This window comes from Gracilinanus agilis, chromosome 1 (genome assembly GCF_016433145.1).
Source record: "Gracilinanus agilis isolate LMUSP501 chromosome 1, AgileGrace, whole genome shotgun sequence".
NCBI lineage: Eukaryota > Metazoa > Chordata > Mammalia > Didelphimorphia > Didelphidae > Gracilinanus > Gracilinanus agilis.
The window spans coordinates 185,956,878-185,983,276 of record NC_058130.1 but is presented as its reverse complement, the minus strand read 5'-3'; the positions used below and the strand labels follow the sequence as shown (position 1 = coordinate 185,983,276).

The following is a 26,399-nucleotide window of genomic DNA, read 5'->3' as shown; positions in this document are numbered from 1 at the left end:
ATGAAATGCTTTTAAATGTCTGTAGAATGTTAGTTTTATTACTTGTAATGCTTATTCTTGAGAATTGCCAAGTTCTAATGAATTCATTTTCTTCATTAACCTTTAATGGAAATGGGAGCTAAGGTAGCTGCCATTTGCTTACCTTATTAGGAAAAGAGTAGTGTTAGTAAAATTATAGGGATCATACATCTGGAGTTGAAAGAGTATCTAGAAGCCAGTGTCCTCATTTGATAAATCAGGAAGCTGAAGTCCAGAGAAGTGGAGTGACTTTCCCAACGTGACAAAGAGAAGAACTATCTGAACTCAGAGCCCATGACTTTGAGTTCACCACTCTTTCCACCACACTGCACCATGTTGTTTCTCAAATCACCTAGCAATCAAATCAACAAGATTCTATCAGTGATGCTTAAACAACTGATTGATTGGGTTGGCTGTTTAAATGGAACAACCACCACAATAAAACCACCAATTAGTAGCCTGATTAGTAGATTAACTTAATTTAACAAAGCATTAACTGCTGAATTTTTTGTTCAGTTGTTCTTCAGTCATGTCCAACATTTTGTGACCCCATTTGAAGTTTTCTTGTCAAAGCTACTAGAGTGGTTTGCCGTTTTTAACCCAGTTCAGTTTATAGATGATGAAACTGAGGCAAATAGGGTTAAGTGACTTTCCCAGAGTCACATAGCTAGTATATGGCTAAGACCATCAAAAAGATGAGTGTTCATGACTCTAGACCTAGTGCTCTATCCATGCACCACCTAGCAGTCCTATCCATTGAATAAATAATACCAATACCATTCATTGGTTTGTGAATAATTTACAAGGCTTTTTCATATTCATTTGATTTCTGTAGAAAACCTATGAGTTCATAAAAGTTGGTTCTCTTTACAAATTAAAAAGACATAGAACTATAAAAGATCTTAGAAGTCATCTGGTCCAATATACCTCATTTTACAGATGAAAAAACAGGCCCAGAGAGTTTAAATGACTTGATGAAGGTCATATACATTGTCACTGGCAAAGTCAGTATTTGAACCCAGCTTCTTCAAACCAAAATGAGAGATAACATGTAGCAGGGAGAATGATAAAGGTTGGGGGTAGGAGGATCTGTAGATAAAGCAATATTACAGAGACGAATGAATAGGACTTGAATGACTAATGTGACATGTTGCTCTTCCTTTCCCACCTTGCTGCAATTTGTAATTTTGCTACTTTTAATTTGTTAATGTTGTAATTGCAGGGGAATGTGGCAGATCCCATATGGCTCTCTTCTCTTTCCTTCCTTTCTTCCTTCCTTTTTCTCTATATTTCTTTCTTTCCTTCCTTCTTCCTTCCTTGCTTCTTTCTCTTCTTTCTTTCTTTCCTTCCTTCCTTCTTTCCTTTTTTTCCTCTCTTTCTTCCTCTTTTTCTTTCCTTCCTTCCTTCCTTCCTTCCTTCCTTCCTTCCTTCCTTCCTTCCTTCCTTCTTTCCTTCCTTCCTTCCTTCGTTTCATGGCATTGCACACTTTAACACAATGAATGCTAAAGCAGTTGTTTCATACACCTTAAGCCTCAACATGTCTTTTCTATATTACAAAATTTCTTGATTTGAACCCAAGAAATGCATATAACTATAAGAGATTTTTGTACCTTTTCCCCCTAGTGACAACAAAAAGTGTTTAGTGAACTTTAATGCACAGATACTGAATCTTTCTTGTTTAGATTTGTAACATATTATGACTCAGATGTTTGGTGAGTCTTTTGTAAACCTCTTTAATTTAAAAAAAATCCATTTACTAGATGGATTTACTAGATTTACTACATTTACTAGATACATTCATTTATTTTCTCTATATCGCCCTTTCTCCATGATGTTTAATAGATTAGCAAAACTTATGTGGTGGGGGCAGCTAGGTCACTCAGTGGATAGAATTCTAGGCCCAGAGTTAGGAAGACTCCTCATGAGTTCAAATCTGACCTACTTGCTGTGTGATCCTGGGCAAGTTACCTAACCTTACTTTGCCTCATTTTCCTCATCTATAAAATAAGCTGGAGAAGGAAATGGTATATCATTCTGATATTTTTGCCATGAAAATCCCAAATTGGATCATAAACAGTCAGATAAGACTGAAAAGTGACTCAATAACAACAAAACTGATAAAAGTGTCTGGAATATCAAAAAGAATAAATAGGATAAGCTGAAGGTTTTGTCTCTTCAATCACTGCCTGGATTATACCTCAAGATTTTTTAAGCTATACCGCAGTTTCCTCATTTATTAAATAAAAGATTGACTAGGCAACTTCTAAGGCCCTTTCTGGCTCTAAGACTATTTTGAGATTTATATAGTGTCATAGATTTGAGAGCTAAAAGGGACTTTAAAGATGACTATGGCTACACTATCTTATTTTAAAGGTTAGAATGCTGAGACCCAGAGAGTTTAAATGGCTAGTCTATGGTCACAGAGCTAATAAGTGTCTGAGATGAGATTCAAGCCTAGGTTTCCCCACTCAAGCATATCATGCTATCAACTAGAGCAGTGGTTCCCAAACTTTTTTGACCTACTGCCCCCTTTCCAGAAAAAATATTACTTAGCCCCCTGCAAATTATTTTTTTAAATTTTAATAGCAATTAATAGGAAAGATAAATACACCTGTGGTCATCACCGCTTCCCTGGATCGCTGCAGCACCCACCAGGGGGCGATAGCACCCACTTTGGGAATCACTGAACTAGACCAAGCATTTCCTCTGAGCTGGGATTAAAGCTAAAGGAAGGGTTTTGAGTGAGTCCAGTGCTAAGAAGTGAACCAGAACCTAACAGGAATAAGAATAGAAGCAGGCCCCTGAAACAGACCAGTCTTGGGAAGATGCCATAAGCACAGGGGCCCACAAAAGGTTGGGAGGTACGTATTGAATCCATGAGGGAGGTAAAGGTTTTTCTGAGGATTGTAACCCTCAATCTCCTCATGGATGGAGCTGGACTAGGTGAGTTCTAGAAACTTTTCTGCTGTGAAATGCATGATGAATATGAGCTAGAAAAGAATTTTTGGCTAAGTTTTTCTTAGGTTTCATGTTAAACTGTCACCACTGCTAAAAGAACTTAGATATCTAGAGTTCAATTTGCTTAACTGTACAAAGTTAGTTGGATGTATTAGCCCAGGCTGGGACCCCCATTATGTCCAATAAACCATCTAATAAACATGTCTGCTTCCTCCTTGAAAGATAGACCCAATAAAGCCCAACTTGAAAATTCCATATAATGTACTCCAGAGGTTGTCCCCAAGATATTTGAGAACACAAAATCTTTTTTATTTAGAAATTTTTAATTAATTTTTCCTCAATTACATATAAATACAGTATCTACCATTCATTTTTTTAAATGTTGAGTTCCAAATTCTGTCCCTCCTTCCCTCTTTTCCCCTCTCCTTGAGAAGGCAAGCAATTTGATATGGATTATACATGTGAAGTCATACAAAAATATTTCCATGTTAACCATGTTACACAAGAAAACACAGACCAAAACAATAACCACAAAAAAAGGAAAGGGTATTTTGAAGTATGCTTCAATCTGTATTCAGATTCCATCTGAATTTTTCTGAAGGTAGATATAGAGAAAAATCCAATTATCTCAAAGGTCTATGCTTCTGTAGCTTGGTTTTTAAGGGCTTTATTTTTGTTTAGAACACCAAAAGAAGTGCTTGAATTTTGAGGATCAAATAAAAAGTCTTTCATTTTCATCTTCATTGCAATTAATGGTAGCTATTGTTTAAGGGGTTCAATGTTCACAGGATACTTCACCTGCTTTTCCCTTTGTTTGTCTGGCAGCTCTTAATATGACAAATGCAACAGAGAGAGGTATTAAAAAAACAAGCCATGTGTGTGCCGTGTGCTTAGTGATTGTGCCATTATTTGCTGTGGTCCTGTTCTGGGCATTGATCTTGCTTGTTGCGTGCTACTAATAAGTTTGTGCAGATATTTGGGCAAAGAATGTTGCAGATAAATGTTGCCTCTTTTGGAAGAATAACCAAGTCTTCCCTTGTCCCAAGCATTACTGTTAGAAAGAGGAAATTTGCATGATCTACTAGAATGCATGCTGGCAGGGAAGAGATGTTCCCAATGAGATTGACTGGAGTGAGGCAAATCTGTTAGGCATCTAAGGGGTACCTTCTTGAAGGCTTCTAAGGGCTTGAGGGAAGGAGTGGGGGAGGTGGAGGATTAACCTAGAAGAGAGATCCTTGATTCTTTTTTTTAAACTCTAATAGTCTGTCTTAGAATCTATACTAAGTATAAGTTCCAAGACAGGAAGAACAGTAAGGGTTAGGCATTTAGGGTTAAATGACTTGCCCAGGGTCACATAACTAGGAAGTATTTGAGGTTAGATTTGAACCCAGGACCTTTTGTCTCAAGGCCTGATTCCCTATTCATTGAGCCACTTTGACCCATTCTTGATTCTTTCATGAGAAAATATCCTTCAACATTTATTTGTACTGTTTGCATTATTCAAAGTCCACCTTACTGATAATATGATCTAGTGAAGAGTTGGTCTCAAGACAGGAAGAAATAGGATCAATTCTCACTTTTGACATATACTGGATGTATGACCTTGGGCAAGTCACTTCATCTTTTACTTCTCTAGGACTGCTCTAAATCACAGAGTAGCTACTCACCTATACTCGTAGAGAAATTTTCCTCGCCTGGGAGTTCTCTATATCAATAGAGCCACAGGTTTCAGCTCTACCTCTCTCCCTTATTCTCATATGATAGTTCTTTAGCTAAGTTCCTGACAAAGGAATGTACAGCATTTTCACCTCTGAGTTTGTGAATCTTTTTCCTACTTCACTTAGAACTTGACTTAGAACTATCTGAGCCCTCCTGGGAACAAGTACACTCACTGCCAAGCCTTTTTGAAACCAAGGTCTTGAGAAGCCTTGAGAGAATATAAAACCTGACAAGTGAGGGAAGGTTCACTTTGATTCAGTGAAAGGTGGGAGAAACAGCATGTTTTTAGAGAAAAGGCATTATTCAGACTTTTGAGTCAACAGAAACTCTGTTGGCAGGAGAGTGGGGAACACAGTTAGAGAAGTCACAGAGATTAAAAACTGATAGTAGAAAGAGAAGAAGGCAGGTCTTTCCAGTTTCTCTCCTGGGAATTCTGGGATCTAGTCAACTCTCTTTTATACCTCAAGCTTCTTTCCATTATTTCTGGCAAGTGGGAAAATGGAGAGAAATTAGGATCTGCTTTTCTTGGCTTTCTGATTCCAAAACAGTGATTTCTTTCAAGCCAAATCAACAAATATTTATTAAGAACCTACTGTGTACCAGGAGAGCAGCTAGGTAACAGAGTGGATAGAACCTGGAATCAGGAAGACCTGAATTCAAATATGATCTCATACACTAGCTGTGTGACCCTGGACAAGTCATTTAAAACTGATTGCCTTAGTTTCCTCATTTGTAAAATGAACTGAAGAAGGAAATGGCAAACCATTCCACACGAAGAGTAAGATACAACTTTAAAAATGACTAAATAGCAACAACATGTACTGGGAACTGTGCTAAGCACTAAGTATTACAAAGAAGGGCAAGAACAAAATGAAGCAAAACAAACACAAAAAGCCAGACCTTGCTCTCAAGGAGCTTACTGCCTAATAGGAGAGATAATATAGCAACCATATGGGAGAGATAATATAGCAACCAATCATACACACACACACACACACACACACACACACACACACACACTAAATTAGAGCTAATTCTCTAAGGAAAGCTAAGATTAAAGAAAAGAAAGGGGTCTTGTTGAATCTAGGACCTTAGCTGAGACTTTAAGGAAATCATGGAAGAGACAGTGATCAGAAGGGTGAGAGTTCCAGGTATGGGGGTGGGGGAGCCAATAAGAATGCAGGTGGTCAGATAATGGAGTGTCTTGTCACTGGAACTCAGAGTATATGGCAGGAAGTAAGATGTAAGAAGACTGGAAAGTTAAGAATAAGAGCTTTAAAAGCCAAACAGAATTTTTTATTTGATTCTGGGGTAATAGGGAGCCATTGAAATCTACTGAATAGATAGAGGCATGATATGTGTGCTTTAGTGAGGTGAATTATTTAGTATCAATTCTAAGAAGAAGGGGAAGGAAGGGAGGAAGGAAGGAAGAAAGGGAGGGAGGGGGGAACAGAGGGAGGGAGGCAAAGAGGAAAGGAGGGAGGAAGGTAAAGAAGAAAGGAGGGAGGAAGGGAGGAAGGAAGAAAGGGAGGGAGGAAAGGAGGAAGGAAGGGAGGGAGGAAGGAAGGAAAAAAGTTGAGGTTGCCTGGTTTGCCTTTATGAGATTGCCTTAGAACAAGATCATAACCTATCAAGAAGTAATGTACAAAAGAAAAAGACCAAATAAGCATGTCCAATTTGCATCCTAAATTCATCATAGCCTTTCTATGTATAACTTTATTGGATGTAAATTGCTTTAATTTTTTTAGGTTTTGTTGAGATTTTAAATTTCGAGACATTTCCAGATATTTCCTCTCAAATATACCATCACCACCACCATCACCGTCACTTTAAGGTACTTTCTCATGACAGATTAACATCTTTGAAGTGGAGTGTCACTATCTTTAAACCGTTCCCACAATGACATTTTTTCTTCCCAAATTTAATGTTTGACATACCCTTTCAAACACAAGTAAAAGCTTATGACACATTTTACTTATTAAAATAAAGTCCACATGTGCAAACAAGATGCTTGTTAAAACAGCAGTTCTTTCACTTAATATTCTCAAACCTAACAAGGCCACTACTAATGACTCATCCAGATGGTCCCAGGAGATATAGTTGCTAACTTAACCCAGGGGCAAACTTGGCCACTTGACATTAACTTAGACCCATAGAATAGAATTTGCAGATGATACCAGAGACTGTATGGCAGAAAAAGGTAGGGAGCATCTGTTTTTGAAAATCTTGAAAACATTAGGCAAAGGAAACAGTGCTTCCGATATAAATGAAGTGAATTCCAATAGAGTTCTGGTTTTACATCATCTCTCAGTTTAATCAGTGAAGTAGAATACTATGCAAAAAAAAATTAGCTACAACCAAGGCCTTTTCCAAAAATACTCCTCTGATGCTGCAATGGAATAGAGATGAACCTGGGTTCTCCAGTGCTATGGTTTCCCCATTAATGGATCCCAACAGATCTTGCTAAGTTGGAAAGGGTTCAAATAAAAGTCTTGTGACAACTGGATTGTTTATTGCCAGAGTACAAGCCTAGCAAAGCTTGGAGAAGCTCTTTATCAGTAACTTGGCCATCAAGTGATGGGGCTTTGGATCAACCGTAAGTCACAAAGCACACCTACTAAGCCAGAGAGGATGTGATGGATATCCATGGAGGGAGTATCCTCACCCTTGAAATCACAAATCCTTGAAGTGAAGTATCATTATTCCAGAGAGCTCTCTTCATGTCATTGTATCCAAAGATACCTCATGGTGTTTTCACAACATATATCATAAAAATTACTACCCAATTTCCTATAATTAAAAAAAATTATATTGCACCATTGAGTAGTGAAAAGAGAATTGACATCAGACTTGTACCTTGGTACTAATCCAATCTCTGAGACAAAACTTACTTTGTGACCTTGGGTAATTTATTTAGTTATTTGGCCTCTTGGTGCTCAAGGCCACTCTTCTCCAAGATGTTAGGTATCAGAGAAGTTGCTGACGTGATTTGATAAGGAAGTCCCTATACTAAGAAAATCACCAGGATAATCTCTCTATTATGGGTGAATGAGAGGTGACTTGATGGAATGTTTAGAGGGTTGGCCTTACTGTCAGGAAGCCTTGTGGTAATGTTCAGCCAAGGACACATCCTAGCTAATAAATCACAGGCAAATCAATTAACCTTTCAATATTCCAATCAATTCTCAGAGATTTTTGAGAGTTGTTTCAACTCTCAACTCTCTACTCAAAGATGAATAGTTAATATACATCTAAAGAGGAAATTCCCACACTAGTTATTCTGTATACTGATGAAATCATAGATCTGGACACAAAAGAAGAACCTGAAAATGATTTGTGAATTGTACTATACCTATTGTTTGACAAAGAGCTAGCATTATAGGTCCAGGAAAAATAAATGAAATTTAATTTTTTCCCCATACTGGAAAGTAACATTTTATCCAGAGCCTGGGTAAGAAAACCCTCTATTTTTTCTTTTGAAGTAAATGCATTGAATAAACATTGATAGCCACCTCCTCTCTGTGAAGTCTGTCCTAATTGACATTTCCTCCTGTCAGGAACTCAGGACACATACATGCACACGTATATACACATACACACACGCATGCACACACACAGATTATCTATTCAGTAAAATATCTCCATCAATTAATCAACAAGTATTTATTAAGGGCCTACTATGGCACTAATACTGTGTGAAGTACTAAGGATAGAAGTATTAAAAACAACAATAAATATTATTATACACATACTTGTATAAAATATTTTTAAAGAAAGAATTATTATCTATAAAATGGGAATAATTATCTTAACTCTCATGTTTGTGAAGAGCAAACATAATAGTAATAATTTACATAGTGCTTTAAAGTTTATAAACCACTTTTAAAATATGTTATTTTATCTTCACAACAATCCTGGGGGGTAGGTGCTATTATCATCCCAATTTTATAGATGGGGAAACTCAGGCAGACAAATACATAGCCAGGATCACACAGCTGGTAAATTTCTGAGGCAGAATTTGAGTTCAAGTTCAGTTCTCCATTGACTGTACGACCTAGCTGCCATTGTATTAATAATATTCATAAAGCTCTTTGCGAATTTAAAACAATACATAAAGGTGTTACTCTAACATCTCTAAATCTGTGTCATTATCTATAAAAAAAAAAGGAGGTTGTCTTATAGATAGTTTTGAAGGTTTCTTCTAAATCCATGATACTATATCCTACTCAGTTGGCATGTATTAAGTACCCACTATATGCTGGGCACTGTACTATACCCTAAACCGGTGATGGGCAAACTATGGCCCAAGGGCCAGATGCTGCCCCCTGAAATGTTCTATCTGGCCTCGCGACATTATTCCTAATCTGACAAATACAGTGAGTAGGATACAATACAATGAAACTTCGAAAGAGTTGCCTTAGAAACAGACTGACAGATGAGCATTTCCTTTCCTTTGGCCCCCTCTTTAAAAAGTTTGCCCATCACTGCCCTAAACCATATCCTTTTGCTATTCCAATTGTACATATAAATAGCCTCTGATCTCAAGAGTATTACTTTCCTTCCTGGGACCAAATCTGTTAGGATATAGTGACTTTTGGCATGCTAAAAAAAAAAAAAAAGACACACAAAACCACAAACGAAGTCAATTTTATCTTGAATTTGATTTAAAACCCAACTGCAATATTGCATTTATGTTCCTGTATTTCTGATTCACTGCTATCTTTGCTCATCAGAATATCATTGTTTGTGATTTTTGAGGTTCAAGAAACAAATAGAATTTTTTTAAACTGCCTTCAGGCAAAGTATCTCATTTCTAAAAATGGGAAACCCTATCTTGCTCATTATAAACAAGCAAACACTGGTGTTCAGCTCAATATTGCCAAGGCATGAATTTTAAGCTTTCTTTAATTTTGTTAAGATGGAGTACATTTGGTTACAAAGTTAGAGCCTTGCTCAGGTCAGTTCCTCAAATATAAGGAAAGTTGGAAGTCAAGAGAAAGGTCTTTGCCTCACTTCCTGCTGCAGATGGTGTTAGTACTGAAAAGAATTTGATCTTTAGGTGCTCATTTGCACATTTTATCTTTTGTTGAAATAAACTAACTGGAAGAAGATATACTCAGCTTGCCTGTCATAAGTAGCAGAATTTATAAGTTAAGGTAGCCCCATAAGTAATTCTGATTCAATCATGATAGCTTAAAGAAAAAAATGACTGGGAGGAAGGTAGAAGAGACAAAATGTGTGAATGCAATAGACTTTGAAATGCCCAATTCTAGCAGTTCTCAAACTTTTTGACCTCAGGACTCCTTTAAATGCTTGAAAATTATTTAGAACTCCCCAAAAGATTATTATTTGGCTATAGCTTATGTAGATTATAAAAAGATGTTGATATAGGTTACATCTATCAATATTTACTGTATTGAAAATTAAAATTGAAAATTGAAAAACAACTTGCCTGATTCATTTTAAAATGTCATAATAAGCCTATTACATATTAATATAAACAACACATTTTATGAAGATTACATTTTTAAAAATAATGAGATGAATGGTATTTACATATTTGTGCAAATTTAACATCTTGCTTAATAGAAGACAGGTGGATTCATATATTTGCTTCTGCGTTCAATCTGTTGTATTATCTAGTTTGGGTTGAGTACAAGAAAAATTCAGCCTCAAAGAGATATATGTGTTGGAAAAGGAAAGACTATTTTGGTAGGCTATTAACATGTTAGTGTTATTATGAAAATAGCTTTGACCTCAGAAACACTCTTAAAAGGTCCCATGATCCTCCAGGAGACCTTGAACCACATTTTGAAAACTTCTGTCTTATAAAAAATTATTTACAACCTCTAAATAATCTAAGCAGAAAATTCTCAGGAAATTGCAATTATGAGAACATATTTTTCATTCTTATACTCCATGAATTATTTCTAACCCAGTTTTTAAAAATTACTTTCAGAGGAATTAGCACATATGATAACATTTTGAAGATCTTACTGTGGTTATCTGGGGATCAAGGGAATCCAGGAAGGCATCATGATGGGAAGCATTACAGGATAGAGGAAAGAATATTGGTCTTGGAGTCAGGAGACCCTGAAGCTGGAATCTTCAGACATACATTGCATGTGTTATCTTGAGCAAGTCATTTAATTTCTTTGAATTTCATTTTCCTTATCTGGAAAAGGAGGATAATAATTCCCAAACTACCAAATTTTCAGGTGTATTGTAAAGAAAACAATTTGTAAACTTTTGTGCACTACACAAATATGAGTATAGTTGTTAGGATTATAGTCACATTATCTTTTCCTTGATGTCTGTGCCATCTACTCTGTCATATGCTGTCCGCTAAAAGTTCTCTGTCTGACAAGCATTAACATAGGAGTTCTGGTTCTATTCAATTATTAACATATGCCAATACAATTGTGTTGCATGGTCTAAGCATAAACAAAGGAAAGATCTCTCCTGGTAATTCAGCAGTTCACCATCCCTTCCTATTAAAATCAGGAAAGGAAATGCAAAAGTAGATGAAAAGAATTGGGGGGGAAATGAATTCAACCTTTTCAAAGTCCAAGTTTCCATTGGCTTAATGCAAAACATTTAACTTTATTAGAAGCAGGTTAGCTTAAGGGATCTTAATTGCCTTATATCTTGCAATTCTAACAGCAAACACAAAGTTGGCCTTACCCCTCCTCCTACCTGTATAACTTAGTGAATTCTTCTTTCTGCTGACAGAAATTACTCAGTACTTAACAGTTTTTAAATTCTTACTGGCCCATTCACATATTCCTTTTAGGCAGCTAAATGATGTGATAGAGAGAGGGTACTGAACCTACAGTCAGGAAGACTCATCTTCCTGAGTTTAAAAAAGCTCTCTGTGTAACCCTGAGCAAATCAATAAATTTTGCCTGCCTCAGTTTCTTCATCTGTAAAATGAGCTGGAGAAGGACATGGCAAACCATTCCAGTGTCTTTGCCAAGAAAACCTCAAATGGGATCACAAAGAATCACATACAACTGAAAAAATGACCGAACAACTAGCTTAAAACAACAATAGGAACAATGTAAAAAAAAAAATGCTATTCTAGAGATCACAAAAATGTTCTATCACTAGCCATTTGAGAGAACTCAAAATATGAAGCCAGAAAGTCCTACTGAAAGAAAACTTAGAGAAGAGAATCTTTTGCTAGTATTAATTGAATGTCTTTTTTTAAAAGTATTTTGAGCTCCAATTTACTGCTTAGAAAAAGCTCTAATTTATTCCAAATTATCTCATTCAGAGATTTTCTGTTTCAAAAGCAGTGAAAATTTCAATGGCAGTGTGATATTAAGATAAAGCAAAATCAGTTACTTCTCCTTCCTAAAGAAGATTTAAAGTCAAGGCAGCTAGGTAAATTCCTAAAAACTTTTTTAGCATGTAAAAGAAAAAAAGGAATCTGTATGGACTGTTCAAAAAGAACTGAAAATAAGATTGTTTATAATGCATACTGAATAGTCTGCTTCTCAGTATGAGTGGTTTCTTCACCTAAAGTCAGTTTTTGAAATGCACAAATAAAAAAATTGAAATAGAAATCTTGTGGCCTTTACTTAATGCCCCAAATTCATAACAATAATGAGAGGTGGAAACCAGTAAGATACAAATAATTCCACCTAATGTAATGTATATCTTTAATGGTACTTGAGCCATCCGGTGCACCATGATCCCCACCCTCCTCTCCCCTACCGCAAGAAATCTCAAAAATAAATTTATGCAGCACTAACTGAAGATTAGGCTGACTATTCTACTGAATATAGGCCAAAAGTCTTTTTTCACTAAATGAATGTGCTTTTTCTTTTATGAAATAAATTCGTTAAAAAATTTGTTCCTCTAGTTTTCCTCTAGGACTTAGTAAGAAACTCTGGAGAAAAGTTCTAGAATTATATGTGATTCTTTCTTCCAAAACTAAATGTATGAAGGTGGCCTATTTTCTAGGCCAGAGGTCTCTAAACCTTTTTGATTATGACAATTAGCAAACATTTTCATTTGAACATGTACCCCTACTAATATACTAATATATTATAAGAATAATAAAGCATATACCAAACAGAAACTTAAAAGGATAAGATAATGATGAAATAATGTTTTAAAAATATTTTACTTATTAATGGTATAAACTTATTATTCTCTTAATTAATTAAGCATCATTAACATTTTAGTGAAGTCACTTTTATTAAATATGCTTTGTAACTTATGGAAGATCTCTGTGTATTCCCAATAGATCTCTGTTTATTTCCAATAGATAATAATAATTATTTGTTAGTAATTACTTATTCAGTTCACTTTGATAAACATAGCTAGCCAAATAAGTCAGTTTTTTTTAATTGTAAAATACCTTTCATTTGAAAGATTCATAGTACAAAAATCAAATCTTAGGTCACAACTGTCAATGAACATAACAGCTTTTCAACAGATGTCATACTTCTCTAGGTGTCAATATTCATTGTACGTGGCCCAAAGCAGTTTTCTTTTTCTGATTTCAACTCAAAAAAGTTTCCAATATTATTCCATTGCCTGTTCTTTACATGATTTTTGCTGTGAGTATCTTGCTCTCAGAATAAAAATGGTGTATTGCTGAAAGGGAAAGTTTGGCAGTATGCACAGAGGAAGTATGGGTCATAGTATAGGACTGTTGTATTAAAATGAGTGAAGAAGAGGCTTGGTTGTATTGGAATCAAGTCTCAAATTGATTATCATGGAGAGGGTGGGCAGCAACCCATTTTATCCCCTTCCCATTGGTTGATCATGTGCCCCTTAGGATTATCACATGGCTACTTGAAAGAGCATATGGTTGCTATTTTGGATGCCACTGATTAAAACAATGAATGGTATGTAGTTGCAAATCTAGTCCATTTAGTTTTGTAGCCTCAGTGAATGTTCTCTGGGAAAAATAATCACTTGGACTAAGATTCAAATTGGAAAGAAATCAAGTTGTATAGCAAGAACAATCTATAAAATAACATTTTAGAAAAAAATAGCTTTGAAAAATTAAGAACTCTAATGCCTGCAATGATAAATCCAGTTCAAATGAATAAAGATAAAATAGACCCCTCATTTCCTGACCAAAGGGTCAGAAATTTAAAGTGAAGAGACGCACATTTCTGGATAGATCCATCATGATAATTGCTTGGACAGCTATTCTTTTTCAATTTTTAAAAATTACTCAATAGGGAGCTAGCAGGAGGGTTGATTAATAAGAATAATTTTTTTACTTGAAAATTAAAATAATAAACTTGTTTTTTAAATCATGAAATGCAACAATCACAAGAATAGAACTAGAAGTAGCATTAGAAGTCATTGGGGGGGGGCGGTGCAGCTGGGTGGCTTAGTTGATTGAGAGGAAGTTCTAGGTTCAAATCTAGCCTCAGACACTTCCTAGCTCTGTGACTCTGGGCAAGTCACTTAGCCCCCATTGCCTAGCCCTTACCACTCTTTGGCCTTGGAACCAATGCACAGTATTGATTCTAAGACAGAAGGTAAGAGTTTAAAAAAAAAAGAAGTCATTGGGTTCAACATACCAGTTTTACAGATGAGATAACTGAGAGGCTTAAAGAGATAATGGACTTGCCCAAAACCTTAAAGGGATTAAGTGGCAGATCTGGAATTTCAGTATCAGGTCCTCTGATGCTGAATACAATTTTCTTGCTACCCAACCATGCTGCTCACTACCCAACTATGCAAGACTCAAAATGAACCAAAAGACAAGAGAAAGACAGAGTGAGCATACATAGGCTGCAGCAGATTTCTAACATGAACTGCAAAAAAGAATTGGCATCAGAGTTATTAACTGACAGAAGGGATTTCATTTTTAAAAAACCATGATTGGAAAAGGAAGTAAAGACAGTCATGTATCAAGAACAAGGGACAGTAGATGGACACATTCTTAGTATTCATGTTGTGAAATGTAAAAAGTCCTAGAGGAAGGCATTCATCATTTTGGATAGTTCCTGAGAGGTGGTGGTTGTAGGAACCTAAACTAAACTAAACTAAACTAAATTAAACTAAACATAGGCAGCATAAATGAAAAGGCAATGGATGGCTTGCAATTGGTCCCAGAGGATGAGCAGCAATATTGAAAGAAAAAGAAAAAAGACTTTATACTTTCCTTAGTTATATTCTTCAGGCTGTTAGAGAACATGCTTGAGATATAAATTCTAGGGTGGGCAGGTAATGAGGAGAATAAAACAAAGAGGGCAGGAGATGGAAAGAGTAAAACAAAGGAAGAATAATTTGAGAAAAATGCAGAATTGTAACACAAGTGACTAAACTGTTTTTGCAAATACTGTACTTTAATAGCTTTCAAAATAGCTTAAAGGGCAGTTAGGTGGCTCAGGAGAGAGTAAGACCTGGAGGTGGGAGGTCTGGGCTTCAAATATGGCCTCAGATACTTACTAGCTGTGTGACCCTGGGCAAATCACAACCCCAATTGCCTAACCCTTACTGCTCTTCTGCCTTGGAACTAATACTTAGTATTAATTCTAAGACAGAAGGTAAGTGTTTAGAAAATAATAACTTAGTATCACCTAACATAAATATCAAGGCATACTAGATTTGTAATATAAAGGAACAAATGCTTTCCAAAAATTTCAATATTCTTGGATTCAGCCATCTTAAAAAAGTGTTCCCTTTGAAAAAGAAAATGCTAATTTTGCAGTGTAGATCTATTAATTTATTTGTGTTTCTTTTGAGACATAGACTTCCAGGCCCTTTGTCTCAGTTGATTTAATTACCCTTTATCTTAAAAGATGAAAACTTCTAACAACATTCTCCGGACATTCAATTGCTTCTCCTCCATTATCCAATAAGCAGAATTGCAACTTTGTACCTCTACTGTTACCTTTGTAATGCATACAATGCCTTTATGATTCTCTGTCAGGAGTATTTACTACAATGTGCTTTTATTAGGACTACCTAAAAATAAGCAGATAGAAAAAATGTAGTAACTTCTTTCCTCAAATGCCATAAGAAATGAGGCATGAAGAGCTGCATTTCTGCCTGGATTTCTGCCTGCATTTCTTGCCCCTCACCCTTTTTTTCTGGGTATGTTTCAAGTGAGATACATTTTGCCTTTAAAACCCTGAGTAGTTCTTAGTTTTGACTATTTCTGAGATAGACTTTTGTTACATAATTTCTTTTTCCAAAGAAGGCCAGAAGCAGCATTTAAAATTAAATTCCTGTGTGTTATTTTTTCCTTCCCTCTCCCCTCCTTTCTCCTTCCTTTGCTTCTTTCCTCCAGAAAAAGATATGCTCTTACACTGGGCACATTACCCAATCCTTTTCCCCATGGAGGCTGAACACTAGGTATATCAGTTGTGTTGAAGATCCCATCACTATTCCCTGTTTTCTCCCTTGAATTAATTGAAGAATGCCTTTGCTTCAAACAAGTCAATTGTTTAATAACTGTGTAAATGGAATTAGCTCATCCTCATTCATTCTTTAGACCAGGAATAATGTCACCCCACCCAACTTAGAATTAAGTGGGGAGGGGAGGTCTGTGACCCACATGTGATAGTAAGTGACAAATCAAAAACAAGTGACTGCCCCCTGGGCAGTCCAAAACAGTGCTGAGGCTGCCATTTGTCCACGTGAAACTGGAGGTGGACACAGGAAGTGATGAAAGCTGCCATCTTTTAAATATGATGGTAACTTCCTGTGCGGGAATATAGTTTGAAAGAGCCCTAAATGTCCACAGGAAGTTTAGATCAGGGACTTCAAAATTAGTTCAAGGACCCCCAAATTTCCAATATCACATAACCCCACACCAAGCCTTGGGGGCTGGCTGAGCTGCTAGCTTCTGGTTTCTGGGCACTGCCAGAGGCAATGAGTTCTATCACCTTTGTGGCCAAGGACTTTAATTTTACGCGTGAAAAATGGAGAGCATTTTTTAAAAAATACAACAATGTTGGAAAACTTTCATGTGTGAGATATTTTATCCTTGGTCTCATTTTACTTATTGATAATAAGGTTTGTTTGTTTTTGGTAAAGCATGGCCTTTCTGCAGTTCTGCTTTTTGGAATTCACCCCCTTCTTTGTTGAGACAAATGACTATTTTTATAATCTGTTAGTGTATGCAAACTGGCCTGAGTAAAATTGCTTCCATTTTTAATCAATTCACCAAAGGGAATAATGCTCAGCATCTGATAGCTATTTTATGCATACGTTTTTGGTTCTTTGAGGATCTCAAGTAAAATGTACTCAAGAAGCACTGAGAATTCTCTTTGGCTAGGAGCACCTCTAAAAAACTTTTCCACATCCCCGTGGTTCATAGATCATTGATATATCCATAAATCATTAGGGTCATGGCAATGAATCTGAGTATACAAAACAATAAGATGCAATACTACATAGATAGGTATGCAACTGTGGGTCACCTCCCCCTCTTCCACATTGTTTCACACAAGGTTTATGGTTCCTGTCTTAACCGGTTTTCATCTTACTCTTTTGGAGAGAGAAACACTGTGGAGAAATGAAGAAAGAGATGATCTTGGAACCAGGAAGACCCAGGTTCAAGTCCTGTCTCTGACATATACTATCTATATGACCATGAAAATGTCAATTAACCTGAAGCAGCCAAGTGGATAGGGTGGAAAAAGCACCAGGCTTGAAGCTATAGGACCTGTGTTCAAATCTGACCTTGGATACTTCCTAGCTGTGAGAACCTGGATAAGTCACTTAACTTCAGTTGTCTAACCCTTGCCATTCTTTGGTCTTAGAATCGATATTAAGATGGAAGTTAAGAATTGAAGAAAAAAAAAGTCAACGTAGCTCTCAGTGTTCTAAACAATTCTCTAAAAAAATATATTTTTTTTAGAGAGCCAGTGTTATGCTAGATTGGTAGAGAGAATTTACTCACCTGGTGATTCTGTATACTTTTTAAATTAAAGATATAGTCCCTATACTTATCTTTTAGATAATTCAAGCATGGCGTAATGGGGGGAAAGCACTGAACCTGAGACAGAAGACCTAGGTTTTAGTTCTAGGCTTGACTTTTGTTAGCTAGACCATTGTGGACAAGTCACTTAATCTCTCTGAAGTTCAGTTTGATCATCCACAAAATAAGGTTAATAATATAAGCTCTATCTGCCATAGAGAGTTGAAAAGAAAGTGCTTTGTAAACCGTAAATCCCAACTAAATGTGAGCACAAAACATAGCCATTCTGGCAAAAAGATCAGTAACAGATAAATTGAAGCGTTCTTTCCAACATTTCAATTCAACCAATATTTATTAGCTAATCGATTATGGGCAAGGCATAGTGCATGCAATGATCAGAAATAACACAACCATAGCCCTCAAAGACATCGTAATGCACTAGGATGGGGACACAATACATGCACAAATAAGATTAGCGTGAGATAGAATGTGAGAGGGATGAAGAACTGTAGACAAAGAGTTGATTTTTCAACTGGGGTAGATTCAAAGAGATTGGCACATGTTCTGGGTCTTGATGGAAATGAAAAATTGCAACAGATAATGAATGAGGCACAGGGATGTTCTAGATATGGGTTGGGGATTGCAAGCATGGACATAAGACAGTGAATCACTAGTCTGAGGAAGAGGAAATAGTAAACTTGGGCTAGAATGTATATATAAAGGAAAAGTTTTGTGAAATAAGACTGGTACTATAGTTTGGAGCCTTAGTGGGAAAAGCCTTAAATGCCTGGTTGAAGAGATTTTATTTTATCCTAGGGGCAAAGAGAATTCACTGAATGTTTTTGAGCAAGGAAGAGACATAGTCAGGCTGTGATATAGGAATACTGTTTTGATAATTGTGAAGAAAGGAGGGGCAAAAGTTAGAAGCTAGTTATAATAGCCCAGCTAAGAAACATCATGAAAGTCTAAATCAGTGATTCCCAAAGTGGGTGCTACTGCCCCCTGGTGGGTGCTGCAGCGATTCGGGCGGGGGGGGGGGAGAGGAGGGGGCGGTGATGGCCACAGGTGCATTTATCTTTCCTATTAATTGCTATTAAAATTTTTTAAAAATTAATTTCCAGGGGGCTAAGTAATATTTTTTCTGGAAAGGGGGCAATAAGCCAAAAAAGTTTGGGAACCACTGGTCTAAATCAAGGAGGCAGCATGGTATGGTAGAAATAATATAGCCTGGAGTCATAGGATCTGAGATCAAATCCTATCTCTAATGCTTTCTTACAGGCAGCTAGGTAGCACTTGGAGTTTCTTTTCCCATAGATATTTTCAACATTTCAATTCAATCAATATTTACTAATTAATCTATTTTAGGCAAGGCATAGTGCCAGACTTGGAGTTAGGAAGACTCATTGTTCTGAGTTCAAGTCCCACCTAAGACACTTGACCCTAGGCAAGTTACTCACCCCAGTTTACTTCACTTTTCTCATATGTAGAATGAGCTGGAGAAGGAAATGGCAAACCACCCTAGTCTCTTTGCCAAGAAAATCCCAATAGGGTCTTGAAGAGTTGTACATAATTGACATGACTGAATGACAATAACAATGTTTACTTGTGTGGCTCGGGGCAAGTCACTTATCCCTTGCCCACCCACCCCCATCCCTGAGACTTCAGTTTATATCTGTAAAAATGAGAAGGTTGGATTAGGTGGCTTCTGAGGTCCTTAGCAGGATCCTATGGGTGGTGGTATTGTGAGTGGAGAGATATTAGGCATATGAGATTTTGAATTGAGAAAACCCAGCAACTGATTGTATACTGAGGAGTGAAGGGGGGAAAAAGGAAGAGTTGAAGGTTACTCTATGGATTCAAACCTGTACAACTGGAAGAATGAATGTTCCATTAACAATGAAATTAGAGAAGGAGGAAAGGAAGGGAATAAGCATGAGTCACTACTACGAGTCAAGCACCATACTAAGTGCTTTAATATATTAATTTCATTTAAGTTAGAAGAGTATGAGGACATAGCAGTGCCACAAATGTCCTAGGAAGGTTTAGAAAAGACAATTTCCGTTTCAGACATGTTGAGTTAAAGGTGTCACTAGGAATGTTAGGTGGAGAGATCCAACAAGCTGGTCAGGGAAAACGATCTGGGCTGGATATGTAGGGATCATCTAAATAGAGATATTTGAATCCAAGGAAATGGGCAAGATGTTGAGGAAGGCAAAAAAGGGAAGAGATCTATGAGCAGGTCTTTGGGGACACCAGTCCTGGGATGAGAGGCAGAAAGGATGAACAGCTAAAGAAGGAGATCAAGAAGAAAGCAGTTAGGAAGACTGGAAGAGTACCAGGAGGGATATCTATGGTAAAAGAAAAAAAATATCACTTGCCCTTCAGGAACAATTATCCTTTCCCTACATTACTAATGTTTTTTGTTCAAAAAAATTATTGTCATCTCACAATGGATCAAACACACCAGATGACTTGTGGAATCCACCTGTGCACACTGGATGGCATAGCCTTTCAAGATATCAGGAGTACTCACATAACTCAGAAGATAACAGAAGTGCTCATATCTTGTTTTCACATTAAAAGTTGGCTAATCTCCAGAGATTAATATAGTAGCTGAATACCATATGTTCTAAAAGTGGGCCCTAGTAAGAATGTGGGAATGATAAGACAAGACAGAAAATAATGTAGTTAGATCCTTAGGAAAGAAATTATTGTAACAGAGGAACGTGATAGGTAAGAATCTGTTTCTTTTTCCTTTGGTACTCAATTCAATTTAGTTAATTCTTATTAATTATAGAAGGATACAGAGTAAATTTGTGAAATATCTGAATTCTTAATATTTAATCTTTAAAGAATAACATTTTCTTTGTTTTTAAAATATCTATTTTAAAAGATTTTTACCATTTCTCTTTCTCTACCACTCAATAAACTGAAAAAAATAGAAAATTTAAAAACTCATCTTAAATATGTATTATCCATAAAAATTAATTCCCTCTTTGGTCATGTTAAAAAGTATGGTTTTTCCTCTCATTTTTAAGTTTATCAGCTCTTTGGTAGAAGATGAATGGCTTCTTTCATCTTCTGCTTTCTGGATTTGTGGTTTATCATTGAGTAAAGTTCAAAAGTATTTCAAAGTTGGTTTTCTTCCCATAATGTTGTTTTCATCTTCTTACAAATTGTTCTCCTAATTCTTTTCATTATATTCTGCATGAGTTCATAGAGGTCTTTCTAATGACTCTGAAGCTGTACATTTCATCATTTCTTATGGGACAGTAGTTTTCCATTACATTTATATAGCATAATTTGTTTAGCCATCTCCCCTGAGTAGGCACCCTCTTATTTCTGATTTCTGGTTACTAGGAAAGTAACCTCTACAAATATTTTTATACATAAGAACCATTTCCTTTATTATTTTATCTCCTTGGAAAACATACCTCGTAATGGTATTTTTGAGTCAAAGTCTGTGGATAGTTTCATGATTTGGGAGGCAAAATTTCAAATTATTTTCCACAGAGACAAGACCAATTCACAGATCCACCAACCATGCTCCAGTGTGCCTGTTTACCCACAACTCTTTAATATTTGTCATTTTCCTCAGCTGTCATCTTCAACAACTTGATAATGGAGATAGAACCTCAGAATGGCTTTAATTTACATTTCTATAATTATTAGTGGTTTACAACATTTTTACACATTGTTGACAGCTTGCATTTCTTCCCTTGAAATTTGCCTGTTCACATTCATTGACAATTTTAGTGATTTTCAAATGGCTTTTATTAAAAATAGATTTGAATCAGTTCCTTGTATATTTTAAATATAAGATTTTGATTAGGGAAACTTTGCAGAAAATATGAATAATAATGACATTTACATAGTACTTTAAGGTTTGCAAAGTGCTTTATAAATATTTATCTCATTTTATTCTTCCCATATCATTGATAGGTATTATAATTATCCCCATTTTACAGATGAGGAAACTGAGGAAGACAGGTTAAGTGGCTTTCCATGGGACATTCAGTTTGTAAATATCTGAAACTGGGCATGAATTCTGATTCCAATCCATCATTCTATCTACTATTCTATTTAGCTGGTTTTTGTGTAGATGTGCTGTTTGTTTGCTTTTGTTTTTTCCAGAAGAGAATGTTGTTTAGTGATAGAACACTGAAATTAGAGTCTAAACATTGAATTTTTCAGTGTATACTATAGTCTGCCAGCCCTACTTAGTCTTTTTCAGTTACTATGATTTTTCTTAATCATCTTGTAATGCTAAATGGGCAACTTAGTGGCACAGTGGGGAAAGTGCCAGGACTAGTCATGAGGACTCAACCTCATAAGTTCAAATCTGGCCTCAGACACTTACTAGCTATGTGACCCTGGGTAAATCACAACCTATATATAAAATGAGTTGGAAAAGGAACTGGCAAATTATTCCAGTATCTCTGCCAAGAAAATCCCAGATGGGCTAACAAAGAGTCAGATATGACTAAAACAACTGAACAACAACAAAGTTAAACTTGTGGTGGCCTCCTCTAGATTTAGCCAAGACAATAGACCCAAAACCCATCCCATCAGCAAGCATATTCTATTTGCGTACACTTGTTCCTGTCTGATAAGAGTCATTAGAGTTTGTCTTGAGCTCATGTAGCCTTTTATTTTCCTTTTTTTTTTTAACCCTTAGTTCAGTTTTAGAATCAATACCATGTATGTGTCAGTTCCAAAGCAGAAGAGTGGTAAGGGGTAGGCAATGAGGGGAATATGTGTGTACATGTGTATGTGGTGGTGGGGGTGTGTGGGTGGGGGGAGGTAGTAACTTACCCAGAGCCACCCAGGAATTATCTGAAGTTACATTTGAACCCAGGACCTCCCATTGCTCTCAATCCACTGAGCCACCTATCTGCCCCCAAGCTCATATAGCTTTTGCAAACCCAAGGCAATGGCCAAGTCATGATGAAAGTATATAAGTTTTAAATTTCTAATTCAAGAGGAATATTAGGATAGTATAACTAAATTTAACATTGTCATACTCGCTAGATTTGAATGATTCAGATCGTCTAGTCGGCTCAGTGAAAGAGAGTCAAGCCTGGACATGAGAGGTCCTCAATTTGAATCTGGCCACAGAAACTTCCTAGCTGTGTGATTCTGGGCAAGTAATTTAACCTCAGTTGTCTAGCTCTTACCATTCTTCTGCCTTCAAATGAATACTTAGTACCAATTCTAAGACAGAAGATAAAGGCTTAATAAAAGATTCGAATGACTGGCTATATATTCACTTTAACAAACACAAGTTTCTGCACTTGGTAGAGTCTACAGTCTATTGTGGAAAGTTGGAGAGTTCATTAACAGATTTTAAGATAAAAGAGTATGAACGTCCTCCAAACTTCAGTTAAATTCATTAAATATTAATAAGTGCCTAACTACTATTATGCTAGGTCCCAGGAATACAAAAATGAAAGGAAGCAAGATACTTGCCCTTTAAAAGCTTATAGGAGGGGCAGTTAAGTGACTCCTTGGAATGAGAGGTCAAATCTGACCTAGGACACTTTCTAGCGGTGTGACCTTAGGCAAGTTACTTAAACCCCATTGCCTAGCCTGTACCATTTGTCTACCTTAGAACTGAAATACAGTATTCATTCTGAGGTGGAAGGTAAGAGTTTTTTTGTTGTTGTTGTTGTTGTTGTTGTTGTTGTTGTTTTAAAGCTTATAGTCTAATAAGCAGAGACAACACAAATGAGCTAAGAGAAGAGGGTAGTGCATAGAGGGCTAATCTTGGACATCAGGAAGACCTGAGTTTGATTGCTCTCTCTGACACATATTAGCTCTTTAACCATGAAGTTACTAAACAATCAGTGCCTGGCCTCATTCCCTAAAACAGTTCATTTGAGATGAGTTGCCTATCTGAATTGTTAGAGGTAATTTTTTCCCCACTGAAAATTCACTAAACTTAATGAAATCACAGATCTGGCTAAAACAAAACAAAACAAAACAAAAAACTAAAAGAAGCAAATGTACAAATAACTGGGATTTATTCTAAGTGCTTTGGAAGTATCCAGAGTAGTGAGGCTGATTCCAAACATGAAAGATTACTTATAGCTGGAAGAAGGGGTCAGTGAAGAGAGAGGGAAGGAAAGAAATCAAGGATGTCTTTACAGAGGAGTTAGGACCTAAGCTGAGGTTTTCAAGGAAGGGCAGGATTTCAGTCAGTAAAGAAGTGGAGAGAGACCATTCTAAGACTTAAGGATGGCAATCACAAAGAGAAGGAAGAGGGAAAAGATAAGACAATGGTGAGTAACAGGGAGGAATCTGATATTATTAAAACATTGACTGCAAAGAACATAATCACAATATTAAATCTGCTTGAAATCAGCTAAAAGCATGCTTATTCAGAGGACTAACGCCATAAGCAGATCATAAGCTGCAGTCCTAAGAAAGCCTCTGACTATGCAATTAACAGCCATCTGATGAATGGACAAGGGGAAATGGGGATGCGTTCCTAGACATAGTAGCAACAACTGCTAACTGGGGCTCTCTTCTCATCAGGAGAAGTGCCAAGGCAATCAGTGGCAAAAGGAAATCGGGCAATCGATTAACCCACCTTCAGGTTCCAGAAGTTAATGCCCTAGCTTATGTTACATCCAAAATACTAGTGATTCCATGTAGGATAGCAAGCCACTCTTCAGATCATCCTAGGCTAGAGTCTCTGAGGATCTTTTTGGATTCATTTTCATAGATACTAAGAAAAGGTCATTGCTGAGAAGGGTTCTTTATTGTAGCTGCCAGCTAAAATCAGATCTGACTTCACTGGCAGAGAGACCAAAGCCATATTCTGTAACCTCTGTGTCTTTTCCATAAACATAAATTCATGACTACCGTTGGCATGAGAAGGATTTCCTTATTCGCTTCCGCAGAAAGGAAATTTGGGCCCATTATTACATATGTCCTTTGATCCAGTTACTCATTCTGTAAACAGAAATGAGCATTTGTAATACGCAGGTTTTATGTAGTCACACAGGATATAAGCTATCTCTTTTCATTCTACTCCTGATTAGTATAGCCTTATTTGTTCCATCTATTTTTAGGATCCCAGAGCAGTGCATGTGTGACATGAAATCTCTTCACAGTTGAGAAATAGCTTTGCTTGATGCACTAGACAAACATTAGTCAGTGCACTGATGAAAAGGGTGCTCTTACTGGTGCTTCTCAATCATTTCTGAAAATTCTCATGACAGTTTCCATTGTTGCATTCTGAACTCACACTCCCAAGATGAATGAGGACTGAGAAAAGGCCATTGCATTTGGCAACTAAAAGATTATTAAGTTTGGAGAAAGTAATTTTGGTTGAAGATAATAAGGTTAAAAGCTATCACCCTGGCAGTCTGAGTGCTACTGCTTAATCTCCCCATTACAATTGTAAGGGGTTAAGATAAGAGGGAAAGGAGAGAAATGTAGACAATCTTTTTTCAGGAGTTTAGCTACAAAGGGCAGGAGAAATATAGGATGATATTTAGCAAGGATGTAAAGATCAAGTGAAGGTTTTTCTAGGATGAGGGAGATCTGAGCATGTTTGTAGGCAGGAGGAAAGGAGCCAGGAAGAGACTAAAAGCGAGTGAAAGAGTTTGGATGGGGGCAGGGGTGGAGAGCAAGCTGTTGGAGGAAATGGAATGAGATCACTTGAGCAAGTAGAGAGATCTTGATTAGGAGTAAGACCATTTTTTCTTGTGAAATAAAGATGAAGGAGGAGAAGGTGGCAGAAGATAGCTGAGTAATGGTAGGTAGAGAAGAATATATTTCCTATAAAATATGAGGCAAGATTCTCAGTTAAGAGGGAGAGGGAAGAAGGAGCCATTGGAAGTTGGGAAGGGATGAAGAGGTTTAGCAAAGCTGCCATGGAAAGCAGGATAGTGAGTTAATAAGGGAGGCAGAGTAGAGTTGCCTAGCAGCCATGTAGGTCATTTGAGGTTTTTTAACATAAATTTGTAATGGACTTAGCATGGTTTTGTGACTGTCTCCATCTTTTGCTCAGCAACATGTATGAAGGAGTGAAGGTGGCAAATGATGGGAATGATCCAAAGCTGAGGCTTGGCATGATAAAATTGATTATATGACAAGAAAGCTATAGATTTAAGAGTAGGAGACAACATAGAGTTGAATTGCTTCACAAAGGAAGAGAAAGTGAGGCCAAGGAGGGGTTAAGTGACCTGCCCAAGTTCAGGTGGATAGTAAGAATCAGAGGCAGAGATAGTCCTGCCCACATTTCCACATATGAGGTTATTCTTTATACCGTATACCAGATTTATTCCATATGTCATTCCCTCAAACTTCAGTCTTGAACTTTTTCCAACTCTTGATGAAAAAAAGAAAAACCTTATTCTTTTGATCACATTTGTAAGTATTGACAGATTTCAAACAGCATCATTGATAAAAGAAAAAAACCAGAACCATGGGAAAATATGAATCCTAACCAGCCTCAAGAGCTTTTGCACCATTCACTCAAAATAGAAGCCAATTGAAGATCTGAAAATTAGAAAGATGATCAATAGACAAATCCCCTCTTCTAAAATGTACTTTATGACTCTAGTGGAAATATTTCCCCCCAAACGAGTCTACTAAAGTCAGTATGTGGAAGTGTTTTAGCCACATGCTTAGTAAATCCAGCATTTTTTAGATCTAAATGAAAATTTCATTTTGCCCACATTACCAATGTCTGCATAGTCTAAAAATGAAATTCTCATATTTGATGTCTTATACAATAGAATTTTAAATACTGTGATTCCTAAGAGAATTTTTACACACATTTGGACCT

At 36.6% G+C, this 26,399-nt stretch overlaps 1 protein-coding gene across 1 annotated transcript in view; it reads left to right on the top strand.

Moving 5' to 3' along the window:
* Positions 1–26,399, top strand: part of MUSK (muscle associated receptor tyrosine kinase) — a 176,516-nt gene that overhangs the window by 64,073 nt on the left and 86,044 nt on the right. The window contains exon 6 of the mRNA XM_044657347.1: positions 3,802–3,831. Within this exon, the coding sequence (XP_044513282.1) occupies positions 3,802–3,831 (30 nt within the window). The remainder of the gene's footprint in view (positions 1–3,801; positions 3,832–26,399) is intronic.